At 40.6% G+C, this 17,830-nt stretch overlaps 1 protein-coding gene across 10 annotated transcripts in view; it reads right to left on the bottom strand.

The window, feature by feature from the left end:
* NARS2 (asparaginyl-tRNA synthetase 2, mitochondrial) overlaps positions 1–17,830 on the bottom strand; it is a gene marked incomplete at both ends in the record, with an annotated part of 127,456 nt that overhangs the window by 34,230 nt on the left and 75,396 nt on the right. For 8 of the 10 annotated variants that reach the window (XM_080703316.1, XM_080703318.1, XM_080703322.1 and 5 more), the window contains one exon: positions 8,577–8,709. The exons of the other annotated variants lie outside the window; for them this stretch is intronic. In XM_080703316.1, the coding sequence (XP_080559442.1) occupies positions 8,577–8,709 (133 nt within the window). The remainder of the gene's footprint in view (positions 1–8,576; positions 8,710–17,830) is intronic. 10 annotated transcript variants of the gene reach the window in all.

The raw sequence follows: 17,830 nt of genomic DNA, 5'->3' as shown, positions 1-17,830 counted from the left end.
AAAGTCAACTAATCTGGGGGATGATAAGGCAAGATAGAGCACACAGAATAGACAGTAATACAGGTAAAACTGAGGGGAATAAGCAGAGTTAAAGCAGAACTTCCTGAGGGCTTTGTGCTCTAAGGAAAGGAGAGATATTTAACTATAGACTTATTGTAAAAAATGTAAGATAAACTAAAAGAGCAATAGAATGCAGACATTTTAAACTAGAGGAGGAAAACCAGATGAATCTGATGGAGAGAGGAACAAAATAATGACCTCATAAAAGAATAACTGGAGGCTAAAGACCCTTTGCCCTGAGACCTTATCACCTTTTAGTCCAGCAGTGGGATAAAGAATACTAAGAAACAGTGATTTATGAGGGGTCATATCCCTCAGTCACTAAACAAAGCCAACACATATCATATTGGGAGGTAAAAAGAGCAGCTGGACTGGATTGTATGCCTGTACTGTTGATGGACATGATATAACTATCTGTAAGAGGAAGACTTTGACCACTGGGGTTGTTAAATCGGTGTCTTTCATGGAGTGGTAAATTTCCATTTGAAGATGACAATCACTGACTTACCTAATGCTAACTTTTAGACTATGATCTATAAATATATTTGAAGAAAGAAACCTAACTGAAGAATTAGTGTAACTTTAAGATGTTTTAAAACTGCATTATGCAATGGCACTAAAACAGTAATACATAATTGCCTCTAACTCTTGAGGGGAAATGATTACTTATTACAACATTCTGGTGTGATATTTACAAGACTGCTCTTCATCAAGATAATTTCTAATAATTAATAATTTTAATGAATTATTAAGGATATAATGTATTAAAGGAATAAAAAGAGAAGCAGAAGATTACTTTTTTGGGGAGCACACTTTTTCCTTCTGTTTTTAAGAAGTTTATATTTAAGTAACTAAATTATTCCATACTATATGCCTTGACTATCAGTAGTGGAACATAACTGAAACAGCAAATCTGACATCAGAACCTAAATAATCTTCTTATCTGATTCAAGTGTCTTGTTATTATTATCTTCATGAAGGTCAGGATTAAGATTCACAAAATCAGCCATGCATTGTGGCACACACATGTACTCTCAGTACTTGGGAGGCTGAGACAGGAGGATTGCTGGTTTGAGGATAGCCTCTGCAGCATAGGGAGACTCTCAGATTGAACCTATGATCCTGTCTTGAAACGTAAAAACAAAACAAAACAAAAAAGAAAAGAAAAAAGGGCTGAGGGTGTAGATTGGAGGTAGAATGTTGCTGGGTTCAATTTCCAATTCCACAAAAAACTAACCAACCAACCAACCAACCAACCAACCAACCAACTAAAATCTCACAAAATCAGTCAGAGGCCTTCTTGTATAATTATGTAATTAATTGTCCAAGCTGGGATACTTTTTGTTTTGTGTATGTCCTGGGGATTGAACCAAGGGGCATTCTACCTCCGAGTCACACACCAGCCCTTTTTATTTTTTGTTGTGAAGCAGGGTCTCACTAGGTTTCTGAGACTGTTCTCGAACCTATGATCCACGTATCTCAGCTTCCCAAGTCCTGGCATTACAGGCATGTGCCACCACATCCAACTATTTGTCTTGCTACTTTACCTAAGGATGAACAATCATAGACACCTGGATATGAATAACATGGTGGGGGCTAAAGTGTGAAAGAAATCTGTCTTTCTGGCCTGAGGAACTAGATTTGGGGGCTTCGTGGAGCCAGAAAGTGTGTGAAAAAAAATTCTGTTGAGCAGGAAAATTCTGCTGAGCCAGGGCTCCCCCTGAAGCACCACATACACGCGTGGATCCAAGGACGTACAGTGTAGACTTCAGGAGGTGAGCTGCAATATAAACACCTGTGCGGTTTCCAGAGTGACTGCTGAGTAGACTCAAATAGCTCAGCAGAAGCTTGGCCGACTTCCCTGACATACAAACCAATGCCAACAGATAATGAGATGAAACTTACAGAACTTACTGGCTGCTGAAGCTAACCAGGCTTAAGGACTAGAAAAATGACAACTACGAACAGTATCATTTCCACAGGAGTTTAGCAGGACCCAGAATCCCGGAATATGACATTTCAAATATCCAGGATATGATCTAAAACTAGTGGACAGAAGGGAAAAGACACAGTAAAATCTGATGAGTTCTCAAGAGAAAAAGACACTCCCCAAGACACAGAGAAAAAATATCAAGCAGGTATTACAAACATCTTTCACAAAGTAAAGGCAAACAAACATCCTTGAAATGAACAGGAAGACAAGATTTCTTAGCAAAATAAAAATAAGAAAAATGTGTCTGAAATAATAATTTTATAGGATAGGCTGATTGCAGAATGAAGACAACAAAAGGAAGAATGAGTGAATTTGAACACGGATTAGATGAAATGCCCCAGTCTGAATGACAAGAGCAGCGGAGAGCTATGGGAATTTCAAGAGGCCTCACATATGTGTTACTGGTGAGCCAGAAGATGAGCACAGAGCTTGGCAGAGAAAAAAATATGTGAGGAAACAATGGTTGAAAGACCCCCTGAATGGCCAAGGGAATCTTCAAAGAGCTCACTGAGCTACGAACAGGGCAAGCACAGAGAAAATCAGACCTAGACATACCATGATCCACCTACTGAAAACCAAAGATAAAGAAAAAATCTGGACCTCATCAAATTAAAAAGGTGAAAGAGGCAAGCTAATTACTAGAAGAATATATTTGGAAACCACACATCTCACCGAGAACTAGCTCTTGAATATATCAAGAGCTCTCAAAACTCAACAGTGGAAACCCAAATAGTCCATAGACAGAATGGGCAAAAGATATGGACAGACATTTCTCTGAAGAGGATTCATAGATGACAAGTCTGCACACGACATTCGCCACCATGGCCAGTAGGGAGATGCAAGCCCAAATCAGCGCAACACTACTAGACGTTTATCAGAACCACACAATACAGAGCAGGGGACACAAAATGCTGGTAAGGATGCGCAGAAACCCTAGTGCTGGTGGCAGAGTTTGCTGACAACAACTCAGTGGTTTCTTATAGCATTAAACATGGCCAGGCGTGGTGGTGCACACTTGCAAGGCCAGTGCGTGGGAGGCTGAGGCAGGAGGATCACAGGCGTGAGGACAGCCTCAGCCACGTACTGAGACTCTCGGCAACCTAGAGAGACTGTTTTTATTTTTATTTTTGGACTGAAAGAATAAAACTAATTTTTTGGAGGGCTAGCATGCTTTTAAAAAGCACACTTTTACGGGTGCATTATCATCTCACATCATAATGAAGTTCATAGTGATAGGGACAGAAACGCACAGGGCCAGGGCTGTAGCTCGGAGGTAGACTGCCCCTGCGTGCAATTCTCAGTTAAAAACAGACACACACACACACACACACACACACACACACACACACGTAATTATGCTCTTGAACATTAAATCCAAAATATAGACTTACATTTACAAATACAAACTGTGCATGAATGTACATGAACTGTACACAGGTGCTTTATGTTTTATTCATAACAGCCTCAAACTGGATAATATGTATCTATCTCCATCCTTCATTCAATGGGCGAATGGTTAAACACACAGTGGTGCTGAGGACTGAACACAGGGGCATTTGACCTCTGAGCCATACTCCAAGCCCTTTATTTTTAAATTTTGAAACAGGGTCTTCTTAAGTTGCTCAAGCTAGCCTCAAATCTGTGATCCTCCTATTTTAGCCTCCCAAGTAACCCTTGAACTTGCAAGTTACCCTTGAACTTGCATCCTCATGCCTGAGCATCCCAAGTAACAGGGAATACAGATGTGTAAGACAAGCCCTTTTCTTTGTGTATGATATAGTTAAGAGAGTAAAAAGACAGGCCACTAATTGGGAGAAAAATATTTGTAACCCATAAATCTGCAAAAGACTTTCATTTAGAATACAGAATTTCTAAAACTTAAGAAGAAAACAGTCTTCCAAAAAAATCTGAACAGACATTTCAAAGACTATATAAACTGACGCCTAACAAGCACATGAAAAGATGTTCACCATCAATGAGTCCTGGGGAACGCAAAGTGAAACCAAGCAAGATACCGACACGCAGCCGTGAGAACGGCGCACACAGGCGCACACTGACTACAAGTGCTGGTGAAGGGGAAAGAGCCGAGGTCTCGCAAGCGGGTGAGAGCAGAGCAGCGCACTCACTCTGGAGAATACGCTGTTTTCCTATAGAAGCTAAACAGCAAATACTACTCTAGCAGCCTCACTTCTAGGGACTTACCAAAAGAAGTGAAACTTGATATTCACATAACACCTGCACATAAATGTTTATAGCATCTTTGGTCATTACTTTAAAGAACAAACAATATGCCAAATGTTTGCCAACTGGTGGATGGATAAGTGAGCTGAGACACATCCGTATCATGAACATTACCCAGCAGGAAAAAGAGGCAAACAACTGATCGACAGAACAGGGATGAGTCTCCTATCCATCATACTAAGAGGCAGCGCAAAGTAAAAAATCTGTACACTCTGTGACTCCATTTATATGACATTTTGGACGAGCAAAATTCCATACAGAGTCAGAACAGACGAGTGATTGCCAGGGGAAGAAGGGTTAGAATGCAAGGCTGCAGTAATAGAGACATTCCGTTGTGACCAAAATGTACTTTAACTTGACTGCAGTCATAGTTGGAGGTGTACACATTCCTCGAGACAGAAATTTTATGGATGTAAATTTAAAAGTAAAAAGAACATTAAGTTACTCTAAGAAGTAGAAACCAGAAATCTGCCAGGCAGGCATTATACAGCTCTCAGGTACAATGTCACTGAAGCCACCTCCTCTCTCATTCCAGCCCATTTGATGCCGCTGCACAAACGACTGCTCATCCCTCTGGGGTTGCCCAACCTTGTTTAATAGTCCCGGACTTATTTTGGAATATATCTAAACAATACCAGCAAAGGCAGTGTAGAGTAATGCTCTGAGTAAAAAGACACTGTGTTGTTCTGGTTCACAGTATTCCTGCACACTAATCACCAGTGCTTAAGAGAGGAGCTAAAACGCCACCAGTTAAGACATCTCAAAAAGTACACAGACAAAGAATGAAAGGAAGAAAACTGAATGGAATAAAGAAGTGACTTATTTCAAATACAAAGATCAGCCAGACCTGGTGGTGCATGCCTGCAATCCCAGTTCTTGGGAGGAGGAGACAGGAGGATTGCAGGTTTGAGGCCACCCTCGGCAACTTCGTGAAGTTGTCAGCAACTTAGCAAGACTCTGTTTCAAAACAAAAAATAAAGCCAGGCGTGGTGGTGCATGCTTGTAATTTCAGCATTCAGGAGGCTGAGACGGGAGGATCATGGCTCACAGACAGCCTCCGCTACTTAATGAGGCCCTTCACAATAAAGAATAAATTTTATTTTATTCTTCAAAATAAAGAATAAAAAATAGGGTTGGGGTGTAGCTCAGAAAGCCCCTGGGTTTTATCCCCAGCACCCCCCCCCCACACAAAATAAATTTTAAAAAAAGGGCTGGGGGTATAGATGAGAGGTTAGAAGGCCACTGGGTTCCATCCCTAGCACCACAAACAAACAACAGAACAAATATAAAGATTAAATGTAAAAAATGCTCCGTTTATATTACATGAGAAAAAGAACGTCATGGACTTGTCTGAGTATAAAGCCAAAATTCTGGAACTGAATTCTGCTCATACTTGCTATGCACGTAGCTTGCTGCATCCATTTGCTAATGTTCTCACTACAATAATGAAGGACGTAAGTTATTTTGCAGCCCTGTCATACAGTAAGATAGAGTTATAGAAAATATTTTTTAAAATTCTAGCCAGGCATGGTGGCACACACTTGTAATCCCAGCACTTGGGAGGCTGAGACAAGAGGATCACAGGTTCCCAGCCAGCCTCAGTTACTTAGTGAGGCCATCGGCATCTTAGTGAAACCCTGTTTCAAAATAAAGAATAAAAAAATAGGGTTGGGTCATAGCTAAGAGGAGAATGTCCCTGGGTTCAATTCCCAGCACTGCAAACAAACAAACAAACAAACAAAACAAAATACCCTAAAACAATTTATGCATTCTCTTCATAATGTTTCCTTTTGGTTTCTATGTTTAAGGAGTGAAGATGGGGTGGGGGTAGAGAGAGAGAGAGGTAAAAAGTATGATTCCCTTCCTTACAGTGTTCTCACTGCCTGAGTGAAGGAGTAATACACCCAGTAATTTCTGGGCGGAGGACTCAAATAAAGGCTACTTAAGGAATGCATACTACATCCTGTGGGGCTAAATCCTTAAATCCCTACAGTTAAGAACAAGAGCCAGGTTGGTGGCACACACCTATAAATCCCAGTACTTGGGAGGCTCAGACAGGAGGATTGAAGGTTTGAGACCAACCTCAGCAACTTAATGAGACTCTCAGCCACCTAGAAAGATCTTGTTTGAAAATAATAAATAAAAAGGGCTGGGGATTATAGTCAGAGGTAGAACTCACTGGGTTCAATCCCCAGCGTGCCCCCTCCCCATAAACACAGTAGGGTTAAGGTTATTCCACAGTAGCACTATGACATTTTGGGTTAGACAATTGTTTTTGAGGGAGGCAGAGCTGTGGTTTGTGGGACGTGGAACAATGTCTTTTACCACCTACACACCAGTAGCATTTATTCTCCCCCAGCACCTGCCCACAATAAAAAATGTCCTGTCAGACGGACGTGATGATCTAGAATAATGAGTGGAAAATGTTGAGGGGATGTGTAAGCGAGTGCTATAGCATGTAGCCAGAATGTCCTTTCCAGGTTGAACACCCCATCTGGGAATCTGGGAATGTGAATGGTGACGTGGCCTTGAGTCATTTCCCAGGCACTGTCTAGCTCGAGGCACTGCTCTTTTCAAGGAGATGTGCGTTCGGAGGCTAGCCTGTCCAATGACTAGTTGTTGGGAAGCACAAGAGCCTATCCCTTGCTTTGTATGGGACAGTTGTAAAGAGCCAATCTAGCCCCAAAGTTCTCACATAAAAGGCTACAGTCTCTGTAAGTGAATCAGAGTTGAACTTTTCCCTCTACCCAATGCTACTTTCTTTATTTCCTCCAGGTTTTATTCTCCAGAGTATTTCCGAATAAACCTGCTGCTAACAAATCTCTGCCTTACTGTTTGTTTACTAAAAAAATCCAACCAAAGACAGGGTAATAAAAAAACAAGTCTAGGCCAGACATAGTGGTGCACACCTGGAATTATAGTACTTGAGGGGCTGACACAGGGGGATCTCAGGTTCAAAGCCAGTCTCAGTAACTTAACAAGGCTTTCAGCAATTTAGAGAGACTCTGCTCCCAAATAAAAATAGAGACAGGCATGGGGGTGTAGCTGGGAGGTAGAATACCCCTGGTTCAATCCGCATCAACTCACGCATGTGGTATACACTTATCCTTTAAGTGGAATTCGATCATTTCACGGATAAGAGTAGAAAGAAGAGTTGATAGAAATTACTAAAGTAAACATTCTATCATTACAAACCCAAACTAAGGTAGTAACCAAAATGTTTTTGTGGTTTGTTTTTTTGATTTTGGTTTTGTTTACTGGTACTGGGGATTGAACCTAGAGGCATTCTGGTCTGAGCTACGCCTCACCCCTTTTATTTTTTGTTTTAAAACAGGGTCTCACTAGGTTGCTGAGCATCTAAGTTACTGAGGCTGCCCTGAAACCTGAGATTTTTCTGTATCAAGCGCCAGCATACTGGGATTACAAGCATCTTCCCTTCCTCCCTCCCTTTCTTCCTTCTAAATGAAGGGGAATTCTACCTCTGAGGTACTTTTCCAACCCTATTTTATTTCTTATTTTGAAATAGGGTCTTGCTAAGTTGCAGAAGATTTTTACCAAGTTGCCTTGAACCTGAAATTCTTCTGTCTTGGCTTCTCAAGGACTGGGATTACAGACCGACCACCAAACACCACCATGCCTGGCTCCTGTTGATACTTCCTAAAACAGCTTTATAGATGTTTAAATAACTATAAAATGTTTCTTTATTACGACTGCCAGGTGTGGTGGCACATGCCTATAATCCCAGTACTTGGGAGGTTGAGGCCAGACCAAAAGTCCAAGTCCTATCAGTTACTCAGCAAAACTCTCTCTCAAAATAAAAAGTAAAAAGGGCTGGGGGTGTAGCTTGGAGGTAGAATACTCTTGGGTTCAATTTCCAATAAAATATATAAATGAATGAATATAAAATAAGTACTATTTACTAAGCCTGCTTAGTTTCCAGACCCCATGCTAGGAGCTTTACAGTATACACATTATTTCATTTACTCCTCATGATACTCTTTAAGCATAATTATTCTCCTTTTATAGTAAAGGAAGCTAAAGATCATGAAGGTCAGGCAACTTCGTAACAAAGCTAAGGGCTGAGCTGGGGATTTGAACTTAAATCTGACTCTTCAGTTCAAATATTATACTAAAGGCAGCCAGAAAATGTTTATTGGATTAATTAAATAGATCTCCATTTTCATACTATGAAGATCTATAATGCACAGACATCTACGATAAAAATATGCAAAGAAGCATTCTAATGTCAAAGATACTTGAAAATTTAAAACTGTGTACTTACCTGCATGAGATCTTGAAGGCTCTCAATAAAAGAAATCTCTGCTTCTACCATATAAAACTCTGCCAGGTGTCTCCGGCTCTGAGAATTCTCAGCTCGGAATGTTGGACCAAAGGTAAACACTTGAGTAAAAGCTCTGCAATTCAAGAATAAGAGCATGAAAATAGGACTCACATGATTAACTTTAAGTATTTAAATTGCTTGGTGAGCTCTTATTTTTGGTGGTACGGGGGATTTAATTAAGGGAAATTCTACCTTTGAGTTATACCCTCAGCCTTTTTTTACTTTTTATTTTGAAAGAAGGTCTCACTAGGTTCCTGAGAGTCTCACTATTGCTGAGGCTGGTCTCAAACCTGTGACCCTCCTGTCTCAGCCTCCAAGTACTGGGATTACAGGCCTGTGCCACCACACCCAGCTCTCAATGAGCTCAAGAAAAAAGTTTCGTGTCTCTTGTCATATCCATAAACCCACACATATTAACTGTTCTTTTTCTCTAATGGGTGATAATAATAGTTTCATTAAAAATGCTACATTTATAGAAACGTTTTTTTCCTAAAGGAATCTGCAACTGCTTTACAAACCCTATGGTTTTCTAAATATAGAAATGTAACCACTTCTGGGTGCACTTACTGCAGCTGCCTTAAACAGCAGGCAACTACATTTCAGAGCATTGAGAACAAAGTAAAGGAAAAACACTGTCACCCAAGAAATCACACACAGAAGGTAGGTAGTAACAGTGAAAACTAGAATTTCACGAGGATAAGGTGTGTTTATTTAGTTATTTATTTTTGTGGTACTGGAGATTGAACCCAGGAGCATTCTACCTCTGAGCTACACCCCTAGCCCTGTTTTTTATTCTTTATTTTGAAACAGGGTCTCACTAAGTTGTGGAGGCCCTCACTAAGTAGCTGAGGCTGGCTGTGAACCTGTGATCCTTCGGTCTCAGCCTCCCAAGTACTGGAATTACAAGGGAGAGCCACCACGCCTGGCTTCCTCATTTATTTTTGTAAATACATGCAAAAAGAATGTCAGAAATGTGCTGCAAATTGCCTTATTCCAAGGCTACCTGAGTCCTTCACAACCACCCATGTATTTCAATGGGTGCTGAATGACCCCTAAAGTTTGGGATGAAGGCAGATTTTGATGAACTGTCTATTTTCTGGATTTTAAAAAGGCTGATAACTCAAACATTCAAATTGGAACAAACACCCTAGTTTTAAACTCATACAAAGAAGTGGTTACCGCTTCTTCAACAATTATAGTTTCTCTCACATTTAAACAGGGTAACAACTGAGAGTAGATCAAGCTTATGTTGAGTAATGAATACTGCTACAGACTTAATCATAAATTTTGTTTTTGCAAAAAAAAAAAAAGCAAGAGATTTGGGGATTCTTAGCTATGATCTTGAACACATTTTTGTAAAACTGGGGATTGATCCCAGGGGTGTTCCACCTCTGAGTTATAGTCAAGCCCTACAGGGTCTTACTACTTGCTAAGGCTGTCCCTGAACCTTCCTGTCTCTGCCTCCCAAGTACTGGGATTATGGATGTGAGCCACCATGCCTGGTTTATATTTCAGTTTTTTAAAAAGATACTTAAAAAAAATTATAGTAGAAACCGAGAGATTTATTTTTCTTTTTTGCAAAAGGCCGTTTCAGTTGGTAAGAAGCTCACAAATTTATGTCTTGGCTCTATAACTACCTTTCTGAGACCATGATTAGTTAACTTCTGAGGCTTTAGTTTTTTATGGAGAAACAAACAACAGAAACTCAGAAATATTGCCTACTATGATGTTCCTAAAAAGACTGAACTTACTTTGTGCAAAAAAAAACTAATTAACAATATTGCTCCTTTTTATATTTCCCCCGGCTATTAATCTCAGTAAATCCACTTAATCACACAGACCTCACAACACCCACTGCCTACATATTCCATGTAATATTCATTACAGAATTTAATTTTCTATGTCTTGGAAAATTCTCTTAAAGTTAGTGACTCTTATCTCTATAGCTGCTGTTAGTGTTAAACCTTTGTCTTTTCCATAGAAAATAACAACTCTGACCCCAACCACTATGAGTTTTTAAACTCAAACTTATTATGTCAGCCCTAATTTAAAAGTCTGCCGAGGGGTAGGCCGGTGATGGGGCCAGTGGCCGGCATCGGAGCCTGCCTTGAGGCAAGGCTGCTACTGGGGCCTCCGAGGCCGGGATCGGAGCCTGCCGAGGGGTTAGGCCGGTACTGGGGCCAGTGAGGCTGGGATCAGAACCTGCCGTGAGGCAAAGCCGGTGCTGGGGCCTCCGAGGCCAGGATAGGAGTCTGTCGAGGGGTTAGGCCAGTGCCAGTGTCAGCGAGGCTGGGACTGAGCCTGCCTTGAGGCTAGGCCAGTGCTAGGGCCACCGAGGCCGGCATCGGAGCCAGCTGAGGGGTTTGGCTGGTATGGGAGCCAGCGAGGCCAGAATCGGGGCCTCCCATGAGGCAAGGCCACTGCTTGAGCCAGCGAGGTCTGGATCAGTCCACCGGGTAGCCAGGCCACTACTGGGGCCGTCAAGAGGGGGATCGGTACTTGCAACGCGGCATGCACAGAGAAATATCGCAGAAAATAAAAACCAGATGCTTCCCCTAATCAGCAATAACTAGGAGGAAAGGGGCAACAGGAAGTGGTCGAGCTATAGAAAGGGCCCTATAGTGAAGCAATTAAGGTGACCAATCAGAGGGTATGGAATAGGGGAGGATGGAGCAAAAAATTAAAGTAAATAAAATAAAAGTCTTCAATGATTCTCCATTGCCCAAAGGGTGAAACTCAAACTCCTAATCAACCAATTAATCAATCAATCTCTGTGGTACTGATGACTGAACCCAGGGTATTCTACCTCTGAGCTAACCTCCATAATTTTTTTGAATTATGAAGCGGGGACTTGCTAAATTGCTGAGATGGCCTTGAACCTGTGATCCTCCTGTCTCAGCCTCAAAGTATTGAGATTACAAGAGTGTGCTATCATGCCCAGTTCCATTCAATTCCCCCCTTCTCTTTTGGTGCTGGGGATATAACTCAGGGGCTTCTACCCCAAAGCTACATGCCCAGCCCTATTTTTTTTTATTAATTTGGAAACAGGGTCTCATTAACTGCTGACGCTGGCTTTGAATCTGCAATCCTCCTGTCTCAGCCTCCCAAGTTCTGGGATTACAGGTATACAAGGACCAACCACTATGCCCAGCTCAAACTCCTTATTTCAACTAGAGGTCCTCTCACACAGCCTTTGGTTCTCCAGCTACCTAGCATGCTATTCCCCTTACCTAGCATGCCAGTCTGTGTGGACTGTTGCTGACTATAATGTCTCATCCCCTGCTCCTCTCTAAAAGGCAAATTTCTAATCAACCTTCAAGATTTGGCTCAATTGTCATTTCCTCTTTGAAATTTTATCTCACTCCCCCAAACTGATTGTTCCCTCCTGTATATCACTGTAACACTGTATGCTGTGTGTGTTGCTATTACTGGGGATAGAACCCAAGGGTGTTCTTCCTCAGAGCTATGGCCCCAGCCCTATTTTTTTTTCTTTAATTTTCAAACAGGGGCTAAGTTGTGGAGGGCCTAAATTGCTGGGGCTGGCTTTGAACCTTCAATCCTTCTGTCCTAGTCTCCCAAGTACTGGGATTATAGGCATGCTCTGCCATGCCCAGCTACTATAACATTTTATTCATATATTTATCATATACAACACATCACTTTGAAATGTAATTACATCTTAAAATAGCTTTCTCTTACCAATAAACTAAGAACATTTCCAGAACAGGAATCATGTTTTATTCATGTGTGCGTATCCAGTGCAGAGATAAAACAGGTGCTCGAGCCAAGTGAATGAGCACTAATGATAATAACGGGCTTCCTCAGTCATCGATGGGAAAAGCACAACATCCTCATAAGGAGCCACGTTTCAAATATAGAACACCTCACATACATCCTACTACGTCGTTAGTGCCTGAAATGGAACCTAAAATAGGCACCAAAAATGGGTCAAGAACTGCAGGTCTGTCCCAAACAACAAATTAAAAAGTTATTAGGCCTTGAGTTTCCAGCCATGACATGGTTAAATATGTTGTTGATAGCGTATCTAAACTTTAAAAATGATTTTTGATGGCACTACTTTACAAGAAATTGTGTATACAAATGTTAACACTGAAGGCTATTTTGTTGAAAGTTTCTAGGACATAAATACCTACGTGGCACAGCTGAAATTTACTCTAGAGACATGCTAATTGTATTAAGACGCTAGACACTAAAAAAGTAGTGGTTTCTAATAAGAACTCCAAATTCAAATCATAAGGGCATCTGCTTCTCACTGGCAATTCTACCTGGCTGATTAATCATAGTACTAGGCAATGAACCCAGGGATGCTAGTCCACTGAATTACCCCCTAGACCTTTTGGAGACATGGTCTCACTGAATTGCCCAGGAAGCCTCAAACCTGAGCTCCTGCACTGTGAGTCACTAGGATTATAGGTGTCAGACACCCGTCTGGCTTTTCACATGGCAATTCTAATTAAATTAGGGTGATCCAGAATGAGTATTTTTTTTTTTTTTGTATTGGAGGTTGAACCCAGGGTTGGGGATTCTACAAGCTACACCTCCAGTCTTTTTTCTTTTGAAACAGGGCCTTGCTAAGTTGCTGGGGGTCTTGCTAAGTTGGTGAGGCTAGCATTAGGCCTGTGATCCTCTTGTTTCAGACTCTCAAGTACTAGGATTAGAGGCATGTACAACCATGCCTGGCTGACACCTAATGTTTTGTTATAAAAGCTGTCGTAGTAGTAGTAGTAGTAGTAGTAGTAGTAGTAGTAGTAGTAATGGAAGATAACTATTAGGGAATGTACCTTGTGGGTCAGGCATTAAGTGTAAGAATCTTATAATTATGTCCTTTGTAGTTGATTCAATAAAGTACTATTACTTCTATCTTTCAGAATAAGAAAATAAAGTTCACAGAGGTTAAGAAGCTTTCCCCAAAGTTAAAGGGTCATAATTTTGAAAGTGGTGGAGGCCAGAATAAAATCTAGATCTACATTAATGCTCAAAGCCTCGACTATGTATGTTAACAGAAGATACTAATAAATGAACATTCACAAACTCACATTAGGAAGAAATATTCATAGTACATTCCCCTTTCTCCAAGGCAACCTGGTAATTCAAGTGTGATGTACACTGCTGTAATCCTAGTACTTGGGAGGCTGAGATAGAAGGATCACAGGTTCTAGGCTGCCTCAGCAACTTAGCAAGACTCTGTTTCAAAATAAAAATAAATTAAAAAGCCAGGCGTGGTGGTGCATGCTTGTAATCCCCGCACTTGGGAGGTGGAGACAGGAGGATCATGCTGGTTCGGAGCCGGCCTCGCTGGCTTAAGAGACCCTGTTTCCACATAAAAAAGTTAAAAAATAGGTCTGGGAGTGTAGCCCATGGGAGTGTATCCCGGAGGTAGAAGGGCTTCCAGGAACCCCAGTACCACACACACGCACAAAAATAATAATAAATAAATAAAATAAAAAATAAAATAAAATAAAAGAGAAAAAAAATAAATTAAAATAAATTAAAAAGCCAGGCGTGGTGGTGCATGCTTGTAATCCCAGTACTTGGGAGGCGGAGACAGGAAGATCCCACAGGTTTGAAGCCAGCCTTGGCTACTTACTGAGGCTCTCAGCAACTTAGTGAGACTCTGTTTCCAAATAAAATATAAAATAGGTATGGGAGTGCAGGTCAGAGGTAGAAAGCCCTGGGGTTCCATCCTTAGTACCAAAAAAAAAAAAAAAAAACCCAAAAAACAAAAAACACCAACAAAAACTCAAATTAGAAATGGAGGTATAACTCAGAGGTAGAATACCTCTGGGTTCAATCCTATATACGTATGTGTGGTATGTATGTATGTATGTATGTATGTATGTATGTATATAAATGCAACATAACTCAGAGATAGGATGCCCTGGGTTTCATCCCCCGTACGTATGTATGTATATATATGTGTGTATATATATACATGGTGGCTCATGTATGTATGCATGTACGTATATAAAGATAACTAGGGTATAAGTAGTTTAATAGCTTGTTTTGTGTGTTAAAATATAAAAATATCAGCTTTCTCTTATGATGTGTTTTCATGAAAATCAGAAAAATGATAAACTTCTCATCATTAATTGTTAACTTTTAGAAAGTTATTTGGAGCCGGGCGTAGTGGCACACACTTGTAATCCCAGTACTTGGGAGGCTGAAGACAGGAGATGACAGGTTTGCAGCCAGCCTCAGCTACTTAGTGAGGCCTTGTGCAACTTAATGAGACTCTGTCCCAAAATTAAGAATAAAAAATAGGGCTGAGAGTATAGCTTAGAGGCAGAATGCCCCTGGGTTCAATTCCCAGTACAGTTAAAAAAGAAAAAAAAAAAAAAGAAAGTTAGAAAGTTACTTAGCCTTTCTAGACTTCAAATTCCTAGAGGGATGGGGGTGGGCGGCTTGGCACTGATCTCTAGTACTTCTGCAATACTTTGTTTCTAGGTCCGTGTGAATCACTCCTATTTTAACTAAGGCCCATTTCTTCTTTTTCTGTCTTCCACAGACATGAGAACCATTTGCAGCAAGGCAACATTTAAAATAAAATCCAAGTACAAGGCCACTTCTAAAATAAGATACAAAACCAGGTGGAAGGCCAGTACTGCTGGGAGAAGAGACCAGAAGAAGAAGAAAACACTCAGCACTAAAAACCATTCTTGTGCCAAATTACGGAGAGAGGAGAGCTATATAAGGCAAGTCCACGAGGCTGGAGCTGATGTTAAGATAACAAAAGTACATTAAATACGCATCAATCAAGAGCTACAAAACGGCTTTTGGGAAAATACAAAATAAAACGGCAAAAAAGGTTCTATGAAGGTCATCTGCTCTCTCACGTGGAGTTTCATGAAGCCTTCAAGACGGCAAGTTGATTAATGTAAAACGATCACTGATTGGTTGGTTGTTTCTGGATCTGAAATTTAAGAGCTAAGCCTCACATTCTGAAGGAATAGAGGAGCTGCTATTCTTTAGCTGGGGAAGAACTTATTCAGCTAAAGGCTGGTCAGCAGCTTTCCCTGCACCCCCGGCCTCCGCATCTACTTCTCCACTGTTAAAGTCACTAAAAGTTCACTGAATTCAGTGACCCCGCAGACAACCTTCAATTAAATTAAATCTTGCCAGAGCCCAGCGTGTTGGTACACACCTCTAACACTAGTACTTGAGAGGCTGAGACAGGAGGATCACAGGTTAGAGGTCAGCCTCAGCAACTTAGTAAGACCCTGTTTCAAAATTATAAAAAGGAAAAAAAAAAAGAAAAAGAAAAAGTCTGAGGTGTATCTTGGAGGTAGAGTGACCCTGGTTGTTAAATCTCCAGTAGAAGCCAGGCGTGGTGGTGCATGCTTATAATCCCCATGTTTGGGAGGCAGAGACGTGCTGGCTTAAGAGACCCTGTTTCCATTTAAAAATATAAAACAGGCCTGGGAGTGTAGCCCAGAGGTAGAAGGGCTGCCAGGAACCCCAGTACCACCCAAAAAAAATAAATAAATAAAAAATAAAATAAATAAATAAATAAATAAATCTCCAGTAGAAAAAAAAATTCTTGTCAAGTGATTTCCCTGCTGCTTAGAAAGTGAACACCTACTTTACTATATCCTCTGTATACTGGATTATGAGTAACATACTTGTCATTCATTATTCCTACATTTCTAAGAGTGGGCTCCAAGCACCTCCCCTTTAGTTTTACCCTATTCCTCCAAAGAGAAACATTTTGATAGAAGAAGAGATACAGCCTTTCACTCGCTCTTGTCAAGATGCCTTCTCTAGAGAGAGTGCATTCTAAAACTTCTGCTTTACCATTATTGCCAAATACTTCTGCAAAATTCATATTCTTAACATGTTTTTAATGTTTTGCTTATGACTGAATTTGAGGCCCAAGCAAATTTTAAGTGCATAATAAAATTCCAAGTTTGATAGAGTCTGACAACAATCCTACTAAAGAGACTGGAGGATTGGCTACCCATCTTAGAGAAGAGTGAAAAAGGGCACACCAGCAAAGGGAACACTTAGCACCCAGACCCTGAGACAGGAAAGAGCCCAAGATATGCATAAAGAACAAGACTGGCTAACAGCAGGGTGGAGAGTCAAAGAGGGGAAGGACCAGAACAATTAGGGCCTTTACTCTAAAGGAGTAGTGAACGGGTTTAGGAGGAGTGAATGGGTTTTCTTTGATACTTCTTGAGATACCCCATCCTCCTGAAATATATTTAACCTGACCTCTATCTCTGCCTCCACTTACATGATTATTCTAGCTGCTTATTAAATACCAGTAACTCCTCAAAATGTAGTTCTAGGCTCCTTTTTCTTGATATAAACACTCTAACAGTTTCAATGAACTACCTACTGGCAAATAATTCACAAATTGACACTTTTTGCCCAGGCTTCTTTTTTAAATTTCAGATAATGAAGTCATGTGTTTATTTGGTTCTTTCATCTGTGAAAGAACCATGCCTGAACTCGTGCCTCCCATCATCGCCAGCTTGGCTTTAGTATTCCTCCAACCTTCCTAGGCCAATCCGCCCAGTGGGATCACGTACTATTGTTCTAAGCACCCAGAGTCCATCTTCTTCATTAGGTTGAAAATGTCATGAGTGACTGTATTTATCTGTTTTCTTTAATAAGGTATCCTCAGTGCCCAACTTAACAATCAGTACTTATCAAATAAAAAACATTTCTTTTTTATAAAATTTGCTGATCTTTACGCAGAATCTTAAAATAGCACTGGGATAAGGTAGAAGCGTAAGAAGAAAAAGATGGCAAAACAGAATATCAATGACTAAACAAAAACTCTGCTACTCTCTAAAATAATCACTCATAGAAGGCAGCAGGGTGGATAGTAGAAATAGAAGATATGCAGAATCCGTTTTCTAAGTGACTGCACATATTAGCTTCTGTTCTGTGAAAAGAATAAAACCCGGCAAACTTCTCTATTTAGGAAAGATTTTGTTTTCTGAAAATATATAATATTACCATAAAGGGGGAAAGAGACCTGTGTCTATTCTGTATAAACAGCGGCGCATGATTTTTTGGCTTCTGCCAGAGTCAAGTGCCCCTCATCATTCCTGCAATGCTGGACTGCCAGAGAACTACACAGGAGGTTTCAGAAAACAATACTCTGAAAGGTGGCAATTTGTTGACTGTTCTTTTCACTGAAGATTTATCTTCAGGTCTCAGTGAAA

Source organism: Muscardinus avellanarius (assembly GCF_963383645.1).
Source record: "Muscardinus avellanarius genome assembly, chromosome: 1".
In the NCBI taxonomy this organism is placed as follows: domain Eukaryota; kingdom Metazoa; phylum Chordata; class Mammalia; order Rodentia; family Gliridae; genus Muscardinus; species Muscardinus avellanarius.
Note: the sequence above shows the minus strand (reverse complement) of the source record. Positions and strands in the feature narration are given on the sequence as shown.